The sequence below is a fragment of the Bubalus bubalis genome, chromosome 11 (genome assembly GCF_019923935.1).
Source record: "Bubalus bubalis isolate 160015118507 breed Murrah chromosome 11, NDDB_SH_1, whole genome shotgun sequence".
NCBI lineage: Eukaryota > Metazoa > Chordata > Mammalia > Artiodactyla > Bovidae > Bubalus > Bubalus bubalis.
This window is the reverse complement of record NC_059167.1, coordinates 20,838,710-20,857,731: the sequence shown is the minus strand read 5'-3', so window position 1 is coordinate 20,857,731 and position 19,022 is coordinate 20,838,710. Positions and strand designations below refer to the sequence as shown.

The following is a 19,022-nucleotide window of genomic DNA, read 5'->3' as shown; positions in this document are numbered from 1 at the left end:
GGTGGCATTACAATTATTCCCATTTTACATTTGCAGAAACCAAGAGAGTACATCCTTTTCTGAAGGTCCCAGCTAGCATCAGAGCGAGGATTCAAAACCAGTGCCACCCAGAGCTCACATTGGCTCATTTGAAGTGGAAAAGGGGGTTCATCTCTCAAGTGCGGGCTCTAAAGGAGGAGAGCTTGAGTGTTGTCTGGAGAAGGTATCTGAGGGCAAGGCAATTCATGCACGGGAAAAGGCACAAGGCTGGAATTTGTGATGATCAAAACCACAAACATTTCTTGAGGACCTTTTAAGTGCTGGGCACAACCAGATTTGGAAATAAAGCTGTAATACCGAGAAGGAAAAGAGGAAATCATACTCCATTCTCCTTCCAAAAGAAGACAATAACACTTAAAATAAAATCTCTTTCACCCACTCTGAATATTCCAGGGTCTCAAAAGACACCATGCCACAAGAATGCTACATTGATTTGGGTAAGTCAGGAGGGGGATGCAAGAAAGGGCATTCCCTTTGACCTTGGCAGCAGACGAAAGAGCGAGAGAAATATATTGCCTTCCTCCTGGGGCAAAAGCATTTTAATTATCAGCTGAGAGGCCAGCAGAGCCATAAAACTGGCCAGCTGTCCCATTCAATCAGGCCAAAGGCCATAACAAAACAAGGCAGTGTTCTCAGGGGGCCAAGCGCTCGGAGTTAAGGCTGGGTCCAGAGATAGCAAGAGGCCTGCACACAGTAGGAAGGAGCGGCTGGGGATCAATGCCTTCCGTGGCTTCAGCTGAAACAAATCTGCCCGTTTTGGTGGAGAAGAAAATGACAACCCACTCCAGTATTCTTGCCTGGAAAATCCCATGGACAGAGGAGCCCGGTAGGCTATAGTCCATGGACTCGCAAAGAGTCGGACACGATTGAGTGACTTCACTTTCTTTTTCGTGAGAGGGATAAAACTACCCCTGGCTGACTTGGCAGAAAGCAGGGCTTTCTGGCTGCCTAAATCCCCATACTACTTTTAAAAGGGAAACCCAACTAGAGCCTGTGTATACCTAAAATAACAAGAGATAGAAAGAGCGGGGAAAAGGGCAGCCCTTCACTGAGTGTGGTTCCAGGTGATACCTTCATGGTAAGTTTCTTTGGTCGTGTCCGACTCACTGCAACCCAATGGACTGTAGCCTGCCAGGTTCCTCTGTCCATGGAATTCTCCAGGCAAGAATACTGGAGTGGGTTGCCATGCCCTCCTCCAGGGGATCTTCCTGACCCAGAGATCAAACTGGTGCGTTTCTTACGTCTTTTGCATTGGCAGGCGGGTTCTTTACCACTAGCACCACCTGGGAAGCCCAGGTGATACTTGGCACACATCACTTCAGGCCGTCTTAAAACAGCACTGCTCTCTTTTTTCGTGTCCACGTGTTACAGACGAGAATCCTGGAGCTCCAAGAGACACACCCAATGTCAGGGGCACAAGAAGTAGCCTAAATCCGAGTCTCTCTGACTCCCAAGCAGTGTTCCTTCCGTGAGACCACATGGCTCCCAATGTCAAGCTTAAGGGGGAAATGCTTACTTCTCAAAATCTTTGTGTTTCCCACAGAGAGCAAAACTCCTGGGAAAGTTAGGAAAGAAGGCGAAGTGTGATCCACAGCCTTAGTATTTCTCATTTCTGTGTCTCATGGCCACTTTTCATGTGCTGCACAAGCAGTCTCCCTCACTTCTGTTGGTGATGGGCACAGAGGCACAAGATTAAAAGCGCCTAAGTGGACTGGAGGGCTTCCCTCATGACTCAGTGGTACAGAATGCCCCCGCTAATGCAGGAGACATGGGTTTGATCTCTGGGTGGGGAAGATCCCCTGGAGAAAGAAATGACAACCCAATCCAGTATCCTTGCCTGGGAAACCCCTTGGACAGAGGAGCCTGGCAGGCTACAGTCCATGGAGGTCGCAAAGAGTCAGACACAACTTAGTGATTAAACAACAAGTGGTCTGGAGCCCTGCCTGAAAAAGCCTTGTGTTGTTGATTCAGAGGACTGAGTGGGAAACCAGCCGCAGAGCTCTGACAGGCCAGGACGCCCCCTCACTCAGCTCCAAGGACAGAGGTGGCCTGTGATGAGCTGCGTCCTGCTTCCAGGAGGAAGGCTGTCCTTGGTATATTCTAAGTCCCTGGCATGATTCACGTGGCCGGAGCATCTTGTCTCAGCAAGGCCATCTGTCATGCTCCGAGCAGCAAAGGGGGAAGGGAGAACCTGTGGGCTCCGGTCAGCTGTTTCCCCACTGAACCGCTTGGTGAAGACTCCCCATCGGGAGCTCTGGCCCCTGCAATGAGCCCAGGAAGCAGGGAGCCTGGGCACACTGTAGCCTGACACAGATTTAGACAGAGTGCGGGGTCATCATCCACCCCCAACACACACACATTCACACTAGATTGCGTAATGTCAGCCCCGGGAGGGAGGGATCTCAGAGACCATCTCATCCAAACCTCTCATTTCACAGATGAGGAATCTGAGGCCCAGAGAGATGATGAGATGTGCCTGGGACCACCCAGCCCATCTGCCCAGGGGGCACCTGGTCAGTGCTCCTTCCAATGCCCCATCCTCTTCTTACCCAGACGCCCAACTAAGAAGCTCTCCTTTCGCCATAACCTGCTCTGAGCCTCAAATGAGTAAAAGCTGTAACCCTCTTCTCCCAAAATTAGTATGAGCTGTAACCCTCTTCCTTCCAAACCTACACACATTTTGCATAGATCCTTCCTTAATAAGAGGAGCAAGTGTGGTTGAGCAGGAAGCTGATGGGGGTCCTGACAGGGACTTCTAGGTAAAGAGATGGGTGACCTGGGAAGAAGGTATCTTTTCCTTTTGCCTCAACCAGACCACTGTCTCCACTCTGTGTCCCAGTTTCTCATCCATAAGTGACCCCGAGCTACCTCCTGGGAATGGGGGAAAGCACCAAGTCAGGAACGGAAAACTGTCCAAGAGCCACGGCGGGGAAGGAGACACAGACAGACTCCTGTCTCCTCCGAGATCCCGAAGCACAAACCTTGACCCTGAGCCATGACAGTCCCACAGGCCACCCGCAGAAAGGGGAGATGGCTACTTAGCTGTTACCAGGTTTGGGGGCGGGGTTGTGGGGAAGAGAAGACAGAACAATTTCCCTGACTTTCAAGGTAACCAAGGCTCGAATCAGAGGAAAGAGAAATAGCAGGGGAGGGACAGAAGAATGGTGTGGAAATTCACAGTTTCCACCCTTTATCCAAATCCTTTCCTGCCCTGAACCCAACCCTTATCATGGTGTTCTCCCCAAGCTCAGGGCTCAGTCATAGTCCAGGGACACCTACCAAGATCGTCCACACAACACAATCCTCTGACCACTCCAGCACAGGCTCTGCAGGTACCTACATGCTCTCCAGGGCCTGGCTTCTCCCTGCACCTGAGTAAGTTACAGAGTAGAACCCAGGGTTGCCAGAGGAAAAACAGGTGGGCAGCCTCCCCGAGCAAGCTGGGCGGAATGAGGGCAAATGTTCCACGAAGAAGGCAGCGCCCTTTGCGAATCCTAAGAAGGGGACCCGAGCCCCTGCAACTTCAGGAAAGGGCTGAGGCGAGAGATCCATGGGGAGTGTCCAGGAACCATCACCTCCTGGGGGCCACGCTTGCACTGGGCTGGTTTTACGTCCTTCTCTGTGACCCCACAGGGAACTCCTTGAGGGCAGGGCTGTGTCTATTATAGTCCCTACACCAAGGCTCAAAATGACGCACCAATGAGAGCCATCTCTGCAGAGGAGATGGTCATGTCCAGGTGAAAACAGGAAAGCAAGGCTTCCAGACAAAGTTGAAGAACTGAGAGGTGCACATGGCCTGCAGCTCAGACCTCCCGGCCTCGCCCGCTGAGTCCCACTCACCAGGATGGTTCTTTGCTTCATTTCTGCTTTATTTACTTATGTATTTATTTTGACTTGCAGAATGTGTCTCTGTACCCACAGAAAATGCAATCCATCCACTGAACGCAATACTTTAGGACATGCCTGGTATACCTGCTGGGTAACCTTAGAAAGAGCCTCCTGCCTAGCACTGACTCCAGAGACGGGCTAGCAGGAAGTGGCCAGGTGTGACTTGAGTACAGGAAAATGAGTGGGGTTTGGCCAGGCAGAGAGATGAGGTGAGGGTACCTCTGAAAGCAAGCTTCATCCCACAGCAACAGTAAGTGTGATGAGGGCCCCATGGGTGGGAAGTAATACACAGCAGGTTCCAAGGGAAAGACGAAACTGGCCTGGCTAAAGGGGAAACACCTTCAGAGGAAGAAGAGGGAGATAGGACAGCAAAGACCCATGAGAAGTTGACATCTGAAAAGAGGAAGGCTAGCTGAGTTCAAGCTGACATTTGAAAAGGCGTGGCTAATCCTGAACTAAATCCAGTTCATCGCTCACCTCTGCTCTTTCAGCTATGAAATTAACAATGAGTTCTCATGAGTTAATGACATGTGGACACTAAGGCCCAGTGAACACAGTAACATTACTCCTAATTATATAAAACAAAAGCACTACAGGAAGTAAGTAGTGGAGCAGTGAAACACCCCAGCTAACCCTCAGCAGAGTGCAGGCAGCGGCACAGCCATGAGGAGTCAGACCTGGTCTCCGGACCAGCAGCGAGAGCCCAGAGAAACGGCTGCCTGTTTTGAGTCTCTGCTTCCTATTTGTAAAATAAAGACGTGCACAGTCTTCACTCCGCAGGGTTGCTGTGAAAATTAGATGGGAACCCACATAAAATGCTTAGACAGGGCCTGACCAAAAGAGAACACTCAATAAGCAGTAGTTGCTTGTTGTTATTATTATTTAGAGGTTTCGTGATGATGATGATTATATACGGGTTTGGTTTAGTTAATATACTATATCTAAATACTGTAGATGTTGTTGCTGTTTAGTTGCTAAGTTGTGCCCAACTCTTTTGCGACCCCATGGACTGTAGCCAGCCAGGCTCTTCTGTCCATGGGATTTCCCAGGCAAGAATATTGGAGTGGGGTTACCATTTCCTTCTCCAGGGAATCTTTCTGGCCCATGGATCGAACCCGTGTCTCCGGCTTAGCAGGCAGATTCTTTACACTGAGCCACCTGGGAAGCCAAAATAGTGTAGTGGAAAACTGTAAAACCTTTAAATATCTTGTGGTAGAAGAATATTTATTTAATAAGAAAGTGGTCACAATACAGCAAGTTGGCAGTGGGGAGAGAAAGCATGCTACAAGCAATGTACTTATTAGGATTTTCTGTGTAAGATTTGGGGCTTCCCAGGTTACTCTAGCAGTAAAGAACCCACCTGCCAATGACAGAGACATGGATCCATGTAAGAGATGCGGGTTTGATCCTTGGGTCAGGAAGGTCTCCTGAAGGAGGGCATGGCAACCCACTCCAGTATTCTTGCCTGGAGAATCCCAAGCACAGAGGAGCCTGGAGGGCTACAGTCCACAGGATCACAGTCACACACAACTGAAGTGACTTAGCACACACACACAGTTAAGATTTAGGGGTGAAAAGAAATATGCAAAAACGCCAAAAAAAAAAAAAAGGAAAAATACACACTGCATTTAGCTCTATGTTCTTCCATGTTTTTTAACGGGAGGAAGGACGTTAATAACAAAAGTAATACCACTACCTTCACTTTGAGCAAGGCTTTTCATTTTCCATCACCTCATTTTTATACTAATTTTATTTTTAATAGCCCCTATTAAACTGTTATTTTGCCAAATGCCCTTAAGCCAAAACCCTGAACTCCACTTACCTACCCCCAAAAGGACAATTTTTCCACTAAAAGACCATCTTTCACTAATGTCTTTGCTAACAATCACGTGGCTGGCTTTCCCCAGTGTGAGGAGCAGAGACACATAAATCCACTTTTATAGCCAGGACTTCAGTGAGTAGTTTCAAGAAGAGATGTTGAAGTTAATGATGCACTGCAGTAGAGTAGTAGAAACCACCCCTTAAATCAGGAGTCTGAGCCACACGTCCCAGCACCTGGCTAACCCTGCTTTATTGGCTGTATAATGGTAAATATCTAATCAATATCTAAGATAACACTTCTTCCCAATGCATGTTCCCAGACTTCATGGTAAGACTGCCAGCTGTTTCCCCACCATCCATGTTCTCTCTCTTCCTTGGTAACAGACCCTGATTATTGGCCAGGATCCATGCCAACCCAGAATAAAACCCTCCACTGCCCAGTGGCCCCTGCGCTAGCCATGGCTACGGGACTCCATTCTAGCCACTGAATACAGGCAGATGTGTTGTGCTGGATCTCTAGGAAGCTAACGGGAGACAACTCAGCCACAGGAGCAGCTTCCTCTGTGCTTCTGCTTTTCCTGCTCCTTCAGGCCTGTGACTCAGACCAAATAATTGGCATTTCAGAAGTCATCTTGGATCCTAAGGCAACCCTGAGATGCAGTAAAGAGAGGTGGAGATGCTTTAAACCCCTGGCCTTCTTTTCAAACACGAATGTATACCTTGTTTTAGCCACTGTTACTTTGTTTTGTTTTTTCAAGTTATGTACATTAAACCAAAACTTACTTCAGATGATACATGAACAACCTAAGATGTTCTGTGCTACACATATGTCGTAAATAGCACATGACTTTTTTAAACGGATCATCAGGATATATTAAGTCTCTTAATATATCATTTTTTTACTGAACTTTTTGTAACCATTAGATTTTATCACCAGCTACTTTCTTTTTTCCACAAGACAGCCCCCATGTGTGCCTTACTCTTTTCTCTGGGGGTTCAAAGTCAACTAACACATAATTCACAGAACTCTGCCCTCACATGACTGAACAAAATGCGACTCTCTGGAGCTCCTAATAAAAACCAAGAGAAACAGGCCAGTATCCCCAAGTCTGCAAAACTCAAAGAAGTCACAACTCTCAAACTGGAGGCAAAGAAATGACGTAACATTTCTAAAATGATTTTCAAGTCGTGTATACGCAGCAATGGAATAAGAACAACAGTGTCATCAGGGCTCATGTTGGATAAATTCAATCACAGACAAACAGCCACCCTCAGACAAATACCAAGGAGTTACCCCAACTCACATGTGAGATTTACAGCAGGCATCAACATCAGCACCAACCAGCAGCCCAGTGGACTATGGACATTTCAGGGCATCAGCGGTATTGCTGGGTGAGGTCCTTTAAAATAGTATGCCCTGCCACCATACACTGTACCTGAAGGTCCCCCTCGGGAATCCTAAGACCCACATTAGGACAAAGGACCAGGCTTTTGTCTCCAAGGAGACAGAATGACACTCAGGTCCCCTGTACCTCCTTAGCAAGTTAGCTTTCCAAACATAAATCAGAAAATGTAAAACCTCGTATCTGCAGCTTGAAATTATACCCAGATGTAAAACTTCATAGAGGAAATTATTAACTTTTACAATCACCCTGGCCCAAGTTTTAAATGGGCTCAATTATGTAAGATGAGTGCACAATGCCTAGTTCACCCAGCATGATAAGGATATAAGAATGCAATTTTTAACAATTCAGCTTCTATATCCCATTTTCTACCAACACATGAGCTTATTCTCACTCCATCATCCAAAGCAATCTCTAGGTAGAAAAAAAAATTTTTTTTTCTTAAAAAGGAAGTCAGCAGAAGTTTTAACTTATTTTATACATTTAAAGGGCTTTCCTGGTGGCTCAGATGGTGAAGAATCCATCTGCAATGTGGGAGACCTGAGTTCAATCCCTGGGTTGGGAAGAACCCCTGGAGGAGGGCATGGCAACCCACTCCAGGATTCTTGCCTGGAGAATCCCCATGGCCAGAGGAGCCTATAGTCCATGGGGTTGCAAGGAGTCGGACCGACTAAGCGCACACACACACACATTTAAAGAACAGAATTGTGCAGGAAGGATGAGAATAATCATATAGTAAAGAGAGAAAATAATGGCAGAAGGAAAAGAGAAACCAGATTTATTTCATGGAACTGAAATCCTTCACATGCATTATATCCAAAATACATATCTAATGCTCCATACCCACAAGGAGGAAATTTACTCTTATTAAAGGGGAAGAGGATGCATGTAGATGAGGTAGGGGTAACAAATGCTATTTTAAAGTAAGTTGGAAAGTATATTTCTGTATATATGGGCCATATATGCTTTTTAAATGTCTGGGGAAATATGCCAAATGCAATATATATACTTCCAGAAGGAAAACATTATGGGTGATCCTTCTTTCTGTTTATTTACACTTCCTAATTTTTAGAACAAAAGCACTTACTACCTATGTTACTTAAAACGTATTTTTTAAGGTTAACAGAGTCACAATAGCATCAAGACAAAAATAAGCCACATGTGGAACAACCAGGAGGAAAACAAGGTCTAAAGGATTTCTGGGCTCAAAGCTGAAGGACACAGAGTGTGAAATTTCTGGGACCCCAAACTCCTAATGCCCTCCTCTCTGGACAGGATGCCCAAAGTGACTTTAGGCATATACCACTTAGCAAATTGTATCCTCTGTACCATGCAGTTTAGGCCAGGGAAAGTCCAAATTACCACACAAAAGAAGCATACTCCCAAGGCCTGCTGATTCAGCTAAGGAAAGAGACTGAAGTTTATACCAATCCACCATTTAATTATGTCTAACACTTGCTTTACAATCCAGTTTATGGGTTCTTGACGTTTAATAAACAGTTACTTCTCAGTTCCCTGCTATTAAACACTACGTAGTTATGACTATTAATTAATACCACCTTGAGGCTCTCAGGAGAGCTGTAGGTCTACCAGTGAGGTCGTGTTCCCCAAGCTGACACGGTCACCTGAACGGGCCTCATGGCTTAAACGACATGCCTCTTCTCTCTTATACCCCTTCTCTGGTGGGAACTCAGGTTGGATAGTTCAGACAGAAATGCAAACAGATGTTATTGGTTTGCTTTATCTATTGCTTCACTGAGGAGGAAAACTTTTGTGTTCAGAAGCACCCACCCTTCCCTCAAAATGGAAAAACGCATCTAAGTGTTTTGTTTGAACAGTACATCAGAGAGTCACACTGCCAACCATGCCTGCTAATTGGGTTTTTTCTTTTTTTGGTACTTTTCTTCTTTTCTTTTTTTTGGTAATTTTTTTCTCCTTTTTCTTTCTCTTTTTGGCTGTGCCACGTGGCATGCAGGATCTTAGTTCCCCAACCATGCCCTCTACAGTGGAAGCACGGAGCCCTAACCACTGAACCAGCAGAGAATTCCCAAAGGATGGACTGGCTTTAAGCAGGGCATTTCACTGCCCACTAAGATTCCTGAGACATCCACTTCAACCCAAGCTATGGACCAGGTCTGAAAGTGATCTCAAGCCCTCCAGCCCCACCTCTCTGTACTCACTGTTGCTGGATTTAAGGTCGCGGTGGATGATGGGGACAATCGCCTCATCATGTAAGTAGTTCATCCCTCTGGCAATCTGCACGGCCCAGTTCACCAGGATGTCTGGGGGAATCCTTTTCCCAGATAACACTCTATTCAAAGGCCCTCCACGAGCAAACTCCATGACCAAGCAGAGGTTGGGTTCCTTCAGACACACCCCCCGAAGGGCAATGATGTTGGGGTGCTTCAGCATGGCAAAGAGCTTGGCCTCCTGGCGGACGTTCTCTATGGTCTGGCTGATGTCCTCGTCGGGATCATGGCGAGCTGCTTTCACAGCGACCTCATCCCCAATCCAGAAAGCACGATAGACCTTCCCAAAGCCCCCAATGCCGATAATCTCTTCCAAGGTCAGCTCCGCAAAATCAATCTCTAACACTGAGAAAGAAAAGGAAAAAAGGAGCAAGTCAAAAACATTTGAAAAACACCATTTAATCACCCATTTACCTAGCTGGGTAAACACAACAAGCTGTCTGTTCACTTGGCCTTTCAGTCTCCCCACAATAAACTCCCCAAGGATAGGAAAAGTGGGTAACATTTTTTTCTGTGGCCAGCGCGTTATCTTTAGTGACCGGCACATAGTAGGTATTCAATAAGTATTCACGAAATAACGTCTACTTGGAACTTCATGAAGAATACTGTACTGAGAGCAACCATTTTAACTAAAAGAAAAACTGGGGGAGATCAGTCATTGTGTGGCTTGTTTACATTTTACTGTGTATATGCTAGGTAGCAAGAAGCATGTAATACAGCACCAAGGCAGACAGACATCAGCCAAAGTGTGGTGTAAAAGAGCTTCGGTGGTGGTATGAGGGAAATCACTAACTCCCACCACAGGACAGGGGTTAAGAGGGTGGGTGGGAAAAGGATTCTCAAGGAAGGAAACATCTGAAATGGGCCCAAAGAATGAGAGGAAGGGCTATCATCAGGAAATGAAGACCAAGGTGGAGAAGACAATCCCAGCAGATGGAAGGTCGTGAGCCAGAACACAGGGCATGAAGCACTTATTCACAGCAGACATGACGTGGAGACAACCTAGACGTCCATTGACAGATGAGTGGATAAAGAAGACGTGATGCATACACACAATTGAATGTTACTCGGCCATAAGAAAGAATGAAATCATGCCATTTGCAACAACATGGGTGGACCTAGAGATTATCATAGGAAGGGAGGAAGTCAGACAGAGAAAGACAAATACCGTATAATATCACATGTACATGGAATCTAAATTATGACACAAATGAACTTATCTATGAAACAGTAACAGACTCACAGACACAGCAGACTTGGGGCTGCCAAGAGGGTGAGTGTATTGAAGAGGGACGGAGTGGGAGTCTGGGGTTAGCAGATGCAAACTAGTATATATAGAATGGATAAACAACAAGGTCCTGCTGTTCCTACAAGAGAACTGCATTCAGCATCTTGTGATAAACCATAATGGAAAAGAATATAAGGAAGAAAGTAAGTATATGCATAACTGGATCACTTTGCTATACAGCAGAAATTAACACAGCATTGTAAATCAACTCTACTTCAATAAAGAGAAAAGGCGGAGGGGGGGCGGAGGGGGCGGGGAGGGAAAGAACATGTGCATGAAGGTATATAGCCTATCAGGAATTTCAGGAGTCCAGGGCAGCTGGATTATATGCATTAGGGTAGATGAGGCTCAAAGTCTTGCTGGGGTCAGACTTGTGACTTAGAAAGAAAACCAACTCTGGCAGCTATGTGGAACGTAATAGCAAAAGGGACCACTAAGGAGACCATTGCAGTAATCCAGGTACATAAGCACAAGAGTCAAATCTCAGGAGCCGTGAAGGCTGGAGATCAGGAAAAAAAATCAGGAAATCTTCAAAACTTGGTTTTACCACGACCTGGTGATTAAAGTGTGCAAGAAAGAGGAGTCTCCAAGGCAACATCTTACCCCCACCACAGTTCCAGCCCTGAGGTTCCCAGTGACACCCCCACCCTCTCATTTCCCATCCCAAATCCAGAGTTTGAATCTACCATACTTGACTGTATCTTTAGCTGTTTGGAAAGACTTCCATGGATAGAGAATAATAACCACCAGTGATTATGAATCTTGAGTTAGATATGGTGTTGCTGTACAAGTGAAGTGCTATATCATGTTTCTGTCATGAAAACCCTATTCTCTGTCTTCTCAGTCTCTTTCCTTGTCTTCACCCAGCTGACCCAGCTGGTCTCAGGTCTCAGCTTAACTATAATCTCCTAGAGGAACTTTTCCTAACCCCTCTGCTAAACGAGGCCAGGCCCCCATCAAGCACTCCCATAGCAGTCTCTATTGGCAAGACTCAACAAGGTTATAATTGCTTGTTCAATGCCTATTGTCCTACTAGACTGCAAGATGCATGAGGGCTGATCCTCTCTGCCTGACACATCACTGTCCTTTACGTGCTGAACATTCAGCTGGAGACCAATAGAGAGTAAAGCAAAACGGGGAGAATCTACTTCAGTAAGAAAGAAATCAAACTCAGATCTGGGGAAGAACTGGAACTGGACCTCCTGAAACAAATACAGAGAACAGTCACACTGCTACAAAAGAAAAAACTGAACACAAAGATCACGTATTTCTGAACTCTTGGCAAGACCGAAAGAGGAGATGCCCACTGCAGACTGTTCTTTTCTATTCTCAGCCAGCTCCACAATGTCTCCATTCTCCATTCAGATGCTGGTGGTGTTCAGAACTAGGTTCCTGCTCAGTTATAGCACTTCCATCCCATCTAGGGCTAATGTTCATTTATATTTTGTAATTTACCTGGCAGTCTGCACAAGAAAAACTCTTAGGAAGTTAGTCGGACTGCCTTTAAGTATACAAAATATGTGGCCCATTTGCACCCTCAAAGTTCCAATTGTTCAGGATTATCACCTCAGTGACCAACACAACATTGTAAAGCAATTTTCCTCCAAATAAAAAATAAATTTAAAAGTTTTATGAGAACAAAAGTAAATAAATGACAGCAACAACAAAAGATCATCACCTTATCTAGCACCCTTCTTGAAAAATAAATGGTGTGTCCTGCAGACTAATAATCTACATCCATTCTAAAATCCTCCAGTATACCTTTCAGTACTACAGAAGCTGGAAAGTTTAAAAACTATATTTCCCAGACTTCTTGACAGAGTGCTGGTTCAGCCAATGAGATGCATAAGATTCAGAAGGCAGAAGTGATATGGAGACCATCTCCTTGCTGCTTCTCCTGGTAAGCATGGCTGTGGAGAAGTGGGTTTTCTATAATATCATGTCAGTGTCCAATTATTAGGCTTCCCAAGTGGCGCTAGTAGTAAAGAATCTTTCTGCCAGTGCAGGAGATTAAGAGACGTGGGTTCAATCCCTGGGCCAGGAAGATCCCTTGGAGAAGGAAAAGGCACCCTACTCCAGTATTCTTGCCAGGAGAATCCCATGGACAGAGGAGCCCGGTGGGTTATAGTTCATGGGGGTAGGTTACTAGTTTTGCAGATGTGGAAGGAATGTTGTAAGGCCAAGTAGTCACCTAATCTCCAGACAGCAACTACAACAGGGTATTGGAGAAGTCAACTTCAATGGTAACTCCTGATTCTGTACCTTCTCAGAGAAGCAGCTTGTCTGGTGGGCCAGGTCTGCAATGGACTGGGAGTTGGTCCCACAGTTCTAGCCAAGAGCCTCTTCTCCCTGCCCTTCCAACAAATCTACAAGCACCCAATTTCTTCTACTAAATTGTTTTCTGTTTAAAGTAGCCTGAGTGTTTTTAGGTCCTAAAACGAATCCTGACTGATTACTAATTCTTATCTTATCTATCACATGAACAAGAAAAAATATGCCTACGTCAAAAAGAGATTAGAACCTTCCTGAGAAAAATGTAAGTTATGTTAGGAATCCCTTAAGGGGTCATGGAGGGCGCACTCATATTTTTTCCTACCAGATTTTTTTTATGGATGAAAAGGTAGGTGCCTATTTGATAAATGCATATTTACATATCTTATTCCTCAGATATCTGAATTCTCCTTAAGGAAATTAAGTGCTGTATTTTCTTGTGTATCCACCCTCTTCTTTCCTCTGGTCTGAAGCATAGTTGTGAACACACAGGAGGTGTTAAATATTTATTTAAACACTTATCATCGTTGTTTAATCACTAAGTCATGTCCAACTCTTTGCAACCCCATGTACTGTAGCCCACCGGGTTCCTTTGTCCAAGGGATTTCCCAGGCAAGAATACTGGAGTGGGTTGCCATTTCCTCCTCCAGAGGATCTTCCCAACCCAGGGAATGAACCCATGGCTGCTATATTGGCAGGCAGATTCTTCATCACTAAGACACCAGGGAAGCCCCTTATTTAAACATCAGTTCAGTTCAGTTCAGTCGCTCAGTCATGTCCGACTCTTTGCAACCCCCTTAATCACAGCACACCAGGCCTCCCTGTCCATCACCAACTCCCGGAGTTCACTCAAACTCACGTCCATCGAGTCAGTGATGCCATCCAGCCATCTCATCCTCTGTTGTCCCCTTCTCCTCCTGCCCCCAATCCCTCCCAGCATCAGAGTCTTTTCCAATGAGTCAACTCTTCGCATGAGGTGGCCAAAGTACTGGAGTTTCAGCTTTAGCATCATTCCCTCCAAAGACATCCCAGGGCTGATCTCCTTCAGAATGGACTGGTTGGATCTCCTTGCAGTCCAAGGGACTCTCAAGAGTCTTCTCCAACACCACAGTTCAAAAGCATCAATTCTTTGATGCTCAGCCTTCTTCACAGTCCAACTCTCACATCCATACGTGACCACAGGAAAAACCATAGCCTTGACTAGACGGACCTATGTTGGCAAAGTAATGTCTCTGCTTTTGAATATGCTATCTAGGTTGGTCATAACTTTCCTTCCAAGGAGTAAGCGTTTTTTAATTTCATGGCTGCAGTCACCATCTGTAGTGATTTTGGAGCCCAGAAAAATAAAGTCTGACACCATTTCCACTGTTTCCCCATCTATTTCCCACAAAGGGATGGGACCAGGTGCCATGACCTTCGTTTTCTGAATGTTGAGCTTTAAGCCAACTTTTTCACTCTCCTCTTTCACTTTCATCAAGAGGCTTTTGAGTTCCTCTTCACTTTCTGCCATAAGGGTGGTATCATCTGCATATCTGAGGTTATTGATATTTCTCCCGGCAATCTTGATTCCAGCTTGTGTTTCTTCCAGTCCAGCGTTTCTCATGATGTACTCTGCATATAAGTTAAATAAGCAGGGTGACAATATACAGCCTTGACGTACTCCTTTTCCTATTTGGAACATATGAGGACTTAAAAGATGTGATTCTGAACGAGGGTGCTGAAAGGACAGCTCCTCTGATGGCATTCCACAGAAGACAGAAAACCTCTGTGGGGAAGGCAAAGCCATGATCTCTCTCTCTCTCTCTCTCTCTCTCTCTCTCTCTCTCTGTGTGTAGAACATAAACTCTCATGTTCTTGCTATTTAGTTAAGGAAATATTTTGACCAGCCTTCAAGAAAAGCATAGAAGAGAACTTACAAGCAGACAGAAGACAGAATAGTGGGGGATGTGGAGAGGGTCCTCTCCTTTCTCTTCCCTGTTAGGAAGTCCTTGTGTATCGAAACTAGACTATCACTGCAGCTGAGAACATGTGGGACTCCTTCCCTTCCCTGCTCCTGTCAAGACCTGGTTTTAAGTAAGAATCAGGTCAAGTCTCATGCAGCACATATTTCGGTTTCTGTGGAAGAATATTTCCAGGAATATCAGGAAAAAATCCTTATTTCTTTCAGTCTTGAAGTCTCTCAAATGTATCCTTAGAAACTAAACATATAGGCACATTCTGATGAGTTTGGGGTAAGTGAATAGTACACACATCACTCATTTAAAAATCTTAAGTACATCTGAAAATATACCCTTATATTTCTGGTGAGTACAAGAAAAAGAAATGTAAATCAATCATATCCTTAATTTATGCCCTGCTTGAAAACAAAAACAACTCTCCTGTAAGAGAAACTTTTTCTCAATACCTACGGTGATAGATCTCCAAAGATGATATAACTGTACATTTTCCATCTTTCACTAAAATAAAGAAGATAAGCATGCTCCTGGGTTATTTATATTTGTCAGCCCCACAGAGAGCTAAACTCTAATACCTACATTGGAGAAGATAAATGCACTCTATGAGTGTTGGATGATTTATAATATCCTTCCTATATGTTTTCCTTGTCACAAGATTTAGCAATTTCCTCCTCTTCTGTTTTGATTAAAATCTGCAACAAAAGTTTCACTCTGAAAAGCAGTATTTGAAACTGAAACTGAACATTATTCATGGCAACCCACTCCAGTATTCTTGCCTGGAGAATTTCATGGATAGAGAGGAGCCTGGCTGACTCAAGTCCATGGGGTCGCAAAGAGTCAGACACTACAGAGTTACTAACATTTTTGTGTCTTCTATTCACAATCTAATAGCAAAATTCATGCCCCAAAGAGGAAGTTCGAAAAACTAACTGAGGAAAAGTTGTCAAAGGCTCGATTTCATTCAAAGTCTTTGGAGACAAGGTCGTCAATCACCTTTATTTTCTGAGTGACAGTAACTGAACCGATGGACACAGCATACAGACCAGAAACACTTGATCAGATCAGCAACTTCTTTTAGCAAAGCACTGCACTGAAATTATATATTTACATCACCAGTTTCCCTCATGTGTGACTTTTAAGTACCTCCTCACCTTCTCATTTCTTTATCCCCTGGTATTTAACACAGTATCTCTCTTTCGCTGGGCACTCTAATTGGTTGTTGATTAGAACTAAATTTTCTGAATTATCAAGAATTAAGCCCAGTCAAGATCAGAACTCCCAGTGTGGCTAAATAACTTAACAAGACCTTCAGATGCAATGTTGTTCAAATCAATTATTTCAGTAAGTACAAGATGCTTCCTAATTTCTCATCATCTGAGTTTTAGATATAGGAATGTATTTTATCCAAGGTAACTTTTGTTACCGTAAAGGTGAAGTTGTGGGCACCCAACGGAGAAAGAGCTTCTAACATGGTGCAGTGTGGACCTATCTGGCTATTTGTGCTGGGTTCTTCCAGCCTCGGTCAGGTTCACTCCTGACTGCTCTGACAGCGGGAGCACTAAAGCTACTAAAGAAACTCAGTTCCTGCTCACGAACCTCACAGAGCTCTTCTACTCTGACACCAGATGTCTCTGAAAAACAAATCACAAAACATCACCCACAAAGAACCTCAAAATATGACATGTTTAAACTACACTACTCTCTAACATGCCAGACCAACATCTCTTCCAGTATGCGACCAAGTTCATCCTCAACACTATTTGGGACATTATATGCTAGGACCTTTAGCCTTCACTCTTCCAGAACTAGTGCCAAAAAGATGCAACAACTGGAAACAATTTAACTTGTCACCTCCAGGTATTATAAAGATCAAATAGCAGAAGCAGGAAGTTTTTAATTGAATAAAACAGAAAACAAAGGACGCTAAATACTTGAATGTCAATTTGACAGTCAAAACAAGGAAAGAGGCTATGATTTTTATACTAATGGCTGTGATTTAATAAACAGGTTAAGATATAATACAATTGTTTGGGTGAAAATAAGTCATAGGACCAGAGAAATAACTGTTACAAGTGAAAGTTTTAAACTATTTAAAGTTATCCTTCGGTAATGATTTTTTAAATCTGCTAAGGGGGAAAGTACATAAAACATGGAATAAATAAAGATACATGGGTACTAACAATACTTTTTTAACAGGAAAGAAATTATGGAAACCCTCAAATACAAAATAGTGTAAACTGTACCGGGAGATATTTACATCTTTCTTCTAAAACCACCTAGCATCACGGATTAAAGGATTCTAATAGCAAGTTAACTCCTTTGAAAAAACAAAGAAAAATTCATTACAGGGTGTGTTACAGGGGGCTCCTGGGAAATTGGTGAAAACCAGGACACTGGAAGAAAGGCCCTGGGAGGGACCCCTGGGTATCATTCCCCTGAGATTTGGCAAATACCAAATATAGGCAAAGATCTAGGGTGAGAAGAAAGGAGAAAATATATTGTCTAGGTGTCAAGGGGCTGGGATTTAACCACTCTACCCTGTGCTCCTGATCTCTCTGGGGGGAATGACATACTTTACCCTCACTATCATGTCTCCACTCATCACCTGCCCCTCCACCCACTCTCTTTCTCTCACACACACCCTTCTTAGCACATTATTCAGTGAGACTCCTAAAGGTACCACTTTTGAGATACAAGATTAGGATCGAAGAAATCAACACGGTATTTCAAAGGTGTTTCAGAGGCTTCCAGGACTTGTGAACCAGCTCGGCCCTGAGGGAGACACCACCATCTCCTTTAAACGAAAAGTAAGGGGCGAGGAGAGGCGATAGAAGAGGTCGGGAAGGTCCCCGATTTGAGGACTAAGGTTATTACAGAAACCACCAGCTTGCCTAAAATCCTGCCAGATTTGCGGGGCGGGGTGGGGGGGCGGTGGTGTTGGGGCTTCAGGATGTGGAATCGAGCTGCTGCTGAGGTGGTCAGGTGAAGGTGAAGAAGCCCAAGCGCCCGAGGTTCCAGGCGAGGCCTGCCTGCGGCGTGTCTATCTTACCCACTGCACCCACCAAAGCCCGTGCAGCCTGAGGGCGCGCGCGCACACACACACATACCCAGGTCAATCATTGCCCACCCCAACCTAACCCTCAGGGAGGTCTCCCCTCCCTCCGCAATCATCCCCAGGCCTCCATCATCCCCCGCCCCCCTCCCCCGCCGGGCTCCCGGGCCCGCCTTCGCCTTACACTGAATGGGCGGGTAGCAACTGGGGTCTTCGCCGCCGGGCTGGCAGCGGCTGGAGAAGGCGCTGCGCGGGGTCACGTAGTTGCTCGGGAAGATGCCCACTCGCTGGTTCAGCTGCCCGGTCCACCAGCCCTCGTCCCCGGACACCTGCGAGTCCTTGGACAGCACCTCCACCACGTCGCCCAGCCGCAGGGTCAGCTCGTCCTCGCCCGCCGCCTCGTACTCGAACACGGCCGTCCAGTAGGGCAGCGGCGCGCCGCAGCCCAGCTCCCGGGGGGCCGCCACCGCCTCCTCCTCCTCTTCTTCCTCCTCCTCGGCCCCAGCCCCGGCTCCATCCTCCCCCGGCGGGGCGGCAGCGGCGGCGCTCGCCAGGCAGCCGAGAAGCGCTCTGGAGGGCTCCATGGAGCGGCCGATCCATAGGGTGCGGGGCTGCCGCCGCCCGCAGGAGCCGCCGCCGCCTATTGTTCATGCGGCTCCGCAGAGCTGGGGGGACACCCCTCCCCCGACGGCGGCCTCAGGTAGGGCCGGGGTTGGCGGGGCGGGGAACGCCGGATCGCTCGGGGCTGGGGCCGGCCGGGCGCGGCGACAAGTGCGCGGAGTTGGAGTGCTCACCGCAGCATCAGGGCGAGGCGGGCCGGAGCCCTAGCCTTCGCGATCGCCCCTCTGGGGCGGCCTGGCTACCTCCGCCGCGGGTAACCTGCTCGCGCAGCTGGTGCCAGCAGCCGCCCGCCGCCGCCGCCGCCGCTGCCAGCCGGCCGCTGCTCCCTGCTCCTCGCTGCGCCCCGCCCCCTGCGCCGCCCTCACGCCCTGGACCACCTGACGCGGACCTGGCTCCACCCCAGCCCTGCGGACCCGAGGGGGCGGGGGCCTTTCT

The 19,022-nt window shown here is 46.2% G+C and overlaps 1 protein-coding gene across 2 annotated transcripts in view; it reads right to left on the bottom strand.

Annotated features, from left to right (window-relative positions):
• Positions 1-18,941, bottom strand: part of MAP3K9 (mitogen-activated protein kinase kinase kinase 9) — an 88,076-nt gene extending 69,135 nt beyond the window's left edge. Inside the window, exons 1-2 of one of the 2 annotated variants that reach the window (XM_025295272.3) lie at positions 18,151-18,941; positions 9,332-9,745 (exon numbers count right to left, since the gene is read on the bottom strand). In XM_025295272.3, coding sequence (XP_025151057.2) covers positions 9,332-9,745; positions 18,151-18,550 — 814 coding nt within the window. In that variant the 5' untranslated portion in view covers positions 18,551-18,941. The remainder of the gene's footprint in view (positions 1-9,331; positions 9,746-18,150) is intronic. The other variant, XM_025295273.3, reaches the window with a different exon arrangement.
• Between the last annotated feature and the right edge of the window lie 81 nt (positions 18,942-19,022).